The sequence below is a fragment of the Nyctibius grandis genome, chromosome 10, assembly GCF_013368605.1.
Source record: "Nyctibius grandis isolate bNycGra1 chromosome 10, bNycGra1.pri, whole genome shotgun sequence".
Classification (NCBI taxonomy): domain Eukaryota; kingdom Metazoa; phylum Chordata; class Aves; order Nyctibiiformes; family Nyctibiidae; genus Nyctibius; species Nyctibius grandis.
The window spans coordinates 6,215,928-6,218,820 of NC_090667.1; the positions used below are offsets into that span (position 1 = coordinate 6,215,928).

At 60.4% G+C, this 2,893-nt stretch overlaps 1 protein-coding gene across 1 annotated transcript; it reads right to left on the minus strand.

Moving 5' to 3' along the window:
• Positions 1-222: 222 nt before the first annotated feature.
• On the minus strand, positions 223-2,677 carry ARSI (arylsulfatase family member I). The gene is made up of 2 exons (XM_068409482.1): positions 2,358-2,677; positions 223-1,624 (listed from the first exon to the last, which is right to left on the minus strand). The coding sequence occupies exons 1-2, from the start codon at positions 2,675-2,677 to the stop codon at positions 223-225; spliced, it is 1,722 nt and encodes a 573-aa protein (XP_068265583.1).
• Between the last annotated feature and the right edge of the window lie 216 nt (positions 2,678-2,893).

The window sequence follows — 2,893 nt, forward strand, 5'->3', positions numbered from 1 at the left end:
GGCTGAGCCCACATCGCCCTTCCTTGCCCACCGGGACCACCTCCCTGTGGCCCCTGGTCCAGCCAGAGAGGAGAGGTGTTTTGGGGTGAACCCTGGAGCAAGGGAAAGCAAGAAGGTGCTGGCTACCTCCCCGTCCGTCCCTCTCCCTCACTCCCACCCCGTGACACTGCCGTCCAGAGCTCCACCCTGGCCAGGCTGGGTCGATGCTGGGGGAGTCTCCCGTCAGATGCGGTTGGACATGAGCCTGGTGTTCAGCTTGCGGAAGAAGGAGCGCAGCTTGCAGATCTTGCACTTCTTCTTCTTATTCCTACCCTTCGGGGGCCCCCCAATGCCTTCCCACTCCTCCACATCGTCCTCACTGGCCCAAGGTCCCCAGGCGCCACCGTTGAAGTCTGGGTGAGCCCGGGGGTTCTCTGCGGGGTACCGCACCGGGATGGCCGTCTGGTTGTAGTGCACCAACCTCATCAGGAGGGTTCTGACCACATCTGGGCGTTGGTCCGAGAGGTCGTAGCGCTCGTAGGGGTCGGCGGTGATGTTGAAAAGCCACACAGACTTCCTCAGGCCATCGGTGAGACGCTCCAGGTTCCACCAGCTCCCCGGGAAGTTGGTCAGGGTCTGTGGGGGGATCCAGTCGCTGTACCCCGGGTCTCCTGTGAGAAGCTTCCACTCCCCGACCCGGATGGAGGCTTGCACAGCCGTGTTCCAGATGCCAAAGCCATCCTTCAAGGAGCCGTACTTGGCGTGGTTGTACAGGGGGTCGATGTTGTGCAGGATTTCGGTTCGCGGCGACTCCTTGCCCTCGCTGATGGCGGGCCAGACGTTGTAGCCATCCAAGCCTGGGACATTGCTCAGGTTGCCCTTGGCCAGGCTGACCAGAGTCGGGTACCAGTCCGTGATGTGAACCAGCGCCCAGCTGGTCCGGCGCTTGCGCTTGATCAGGGGACTGTGGACAAAACCAATGCCACGGACTCCCGCTTCCCAGTATGTCCCTTTGCGGCCCCGTAGAGGCCAGTTGCTTCCCCCGGAGAAGGTTTGCCCGCCGTTGTCAGTGGAGAACACGATCACACTGTTGTCGTAATAACCATACTTCTTGAGGGCCCAGGTGATGTTCTTCACCGCCTCGTCCATGCACGTCACCATGGCGGCGTACTTGCGGCGAGCGACGTTGCCCATCGAGCGGTAGCGGTAGATGTATTCCTTGGGTGACTGCAGAGGCGTGTGGACAGCTTGGAAGGCCACATAGATGAAGATGGGCTCCTTGGGGCTGTGGGATGCCAGGATCTTGCTGACGCGCTGGGTGTAGAGGAAGGTGGAGTACTTCCCGCTCTGGTCCCAAGCCACGTCCTCCCCTTCATGCAGGTCGTAGCCGCAGACGCCCGGCCCGTCACAGTTGTCATAGGTGTAGTAGTCCACGTTGCCCGTCAGGGAGCCCAGGAAGGTGTCAAAGCCCCGGCGTGTGGGCAAGCACTCCTTCTTGTAGAAGCCAAGGTGCCACTTGCCCACCATGTGCGTGGAGTAGCCAGCTTCCTGCAGCTTCTGGGGCAGGGTGACCTGGTCAAGGGGCAGACAGTTGGGCTGTCGGGGGCGGATGATGGAGTGCTGCAGCCCTGTGTGGATCTGGTACCTGTTGGGAAAGAGCCAGCAGGAATCAATGGTGATGGGGAGCAGCACTGGGTGGGGACGTGACAGCGCTTTATGTACTGGAGACCCCAAATGCGTGCAGATCTCCATGTCACCCAGCCCAACCCCATGGAGCAAGCTCCATACCAGAGACAGGGAGCTCCTCATCCACTTGAAAGTACCAAAAGCAGAGGCAAAAACAAAGAGAGGGAGCTCAGCAGATATCTCCAAAGCACACTGGGCTGCTCTCCCAGGATGCCACCACCAGCATCCAGCCTGCCCTGGCCAGTGCAGCACTGAACGCACAAGAAGGAAACGCACAGTCCAAGGGGATTCATAGATGCAGGGGAGAATGATCCTTCGACCCCACAGCCCAGCAGCAAATCTCCAAGGGCCAGTGTGACAGCAGCACGGGACTGTCTGGGGACACAGCTCCTTGCCCAGCACTGAAGGACCTCATGGCCAGAGACCACCCTCACCCAAAGTGACGTCCGTTACCCAATGGCATACGCATTTTTGGCCTTGCCATGTGCTGCTATTTATCCCATGTGAAAATCAACTGTTTACCCAGGAAGCCTTCTAGGGAAGGCCAGCAAGATGCCTTTCTCTGGAGGATCTCCATCATCCACCAATACACTGGGGCATCTGTCCAGCGGTGAGCTGGGGTTAAGTCCCTCAGATCTAAGGAAGGGACAGAAGCAGGGACACGAGTGGGGTGTGAGCAGGTGCTGGCTTACCTGCCGGTTATCAGCTGGCTCCGGGACGGGGTGCAGATGGGCTGGATGTAGTAGTTCTCCAGCTTAACGCCCTCGGCTGCCAGCCTGTCCAGCGTCGGCGTCTGGATGTCTGAGCCGTGATACCCGACGTCATGGTAGCCCTGGTCATCGGTCAGGATGAAGATGATGTGGGGTGGCCTGGCGAAGGTGGGAGGCAGCGATTTCTCCATGGGGTCCGTGGCCACGTCGGCCACCAAACCGGGCTTCATCCAGTCCCAGGATAAATAGCCAAAGCTGAGCAGGCTGACGAGCGAGAATCCCGTGAGGGCATAGACGGCCATCCCGGAGCACGCTGCGCTGCCTGCGCAGGGAGCTACTGTCCCAGCATCATCTCAGAGCCACGGAAACAGGAGGGTGTCCCCCTCCTCCGGGAGAGCCCCCCGACCTAGAGGACGGTCCCCGAAGCCCCTGTAGCCGGGTCTGCGGGAGCAGCTCCCATGAAGGCAGCTCTCGTGCACACAAAGAGCTCGATCCGCCGCGGCGGGGCTGCCTTCAGT

What these genes read in the sequence shown, in the direction of transcription:
- ARSI (XM_068409482.1), bottom strand. Translation starts at nt 2,677, where the DNA reads ATGGCCGTCTATGCCCTCACGGGATTCTCGCTCGTCAGCCTGCTCAGC. An exon ending in AGCCAGCTGATAACCGGCAG is followed by an intron (nt 1,625 to 2,357) that starts GTAAGCCAGCAC and finishes CTTTCCCAACAG; the next exon opens with GTACCAGATCCACACAGGGC.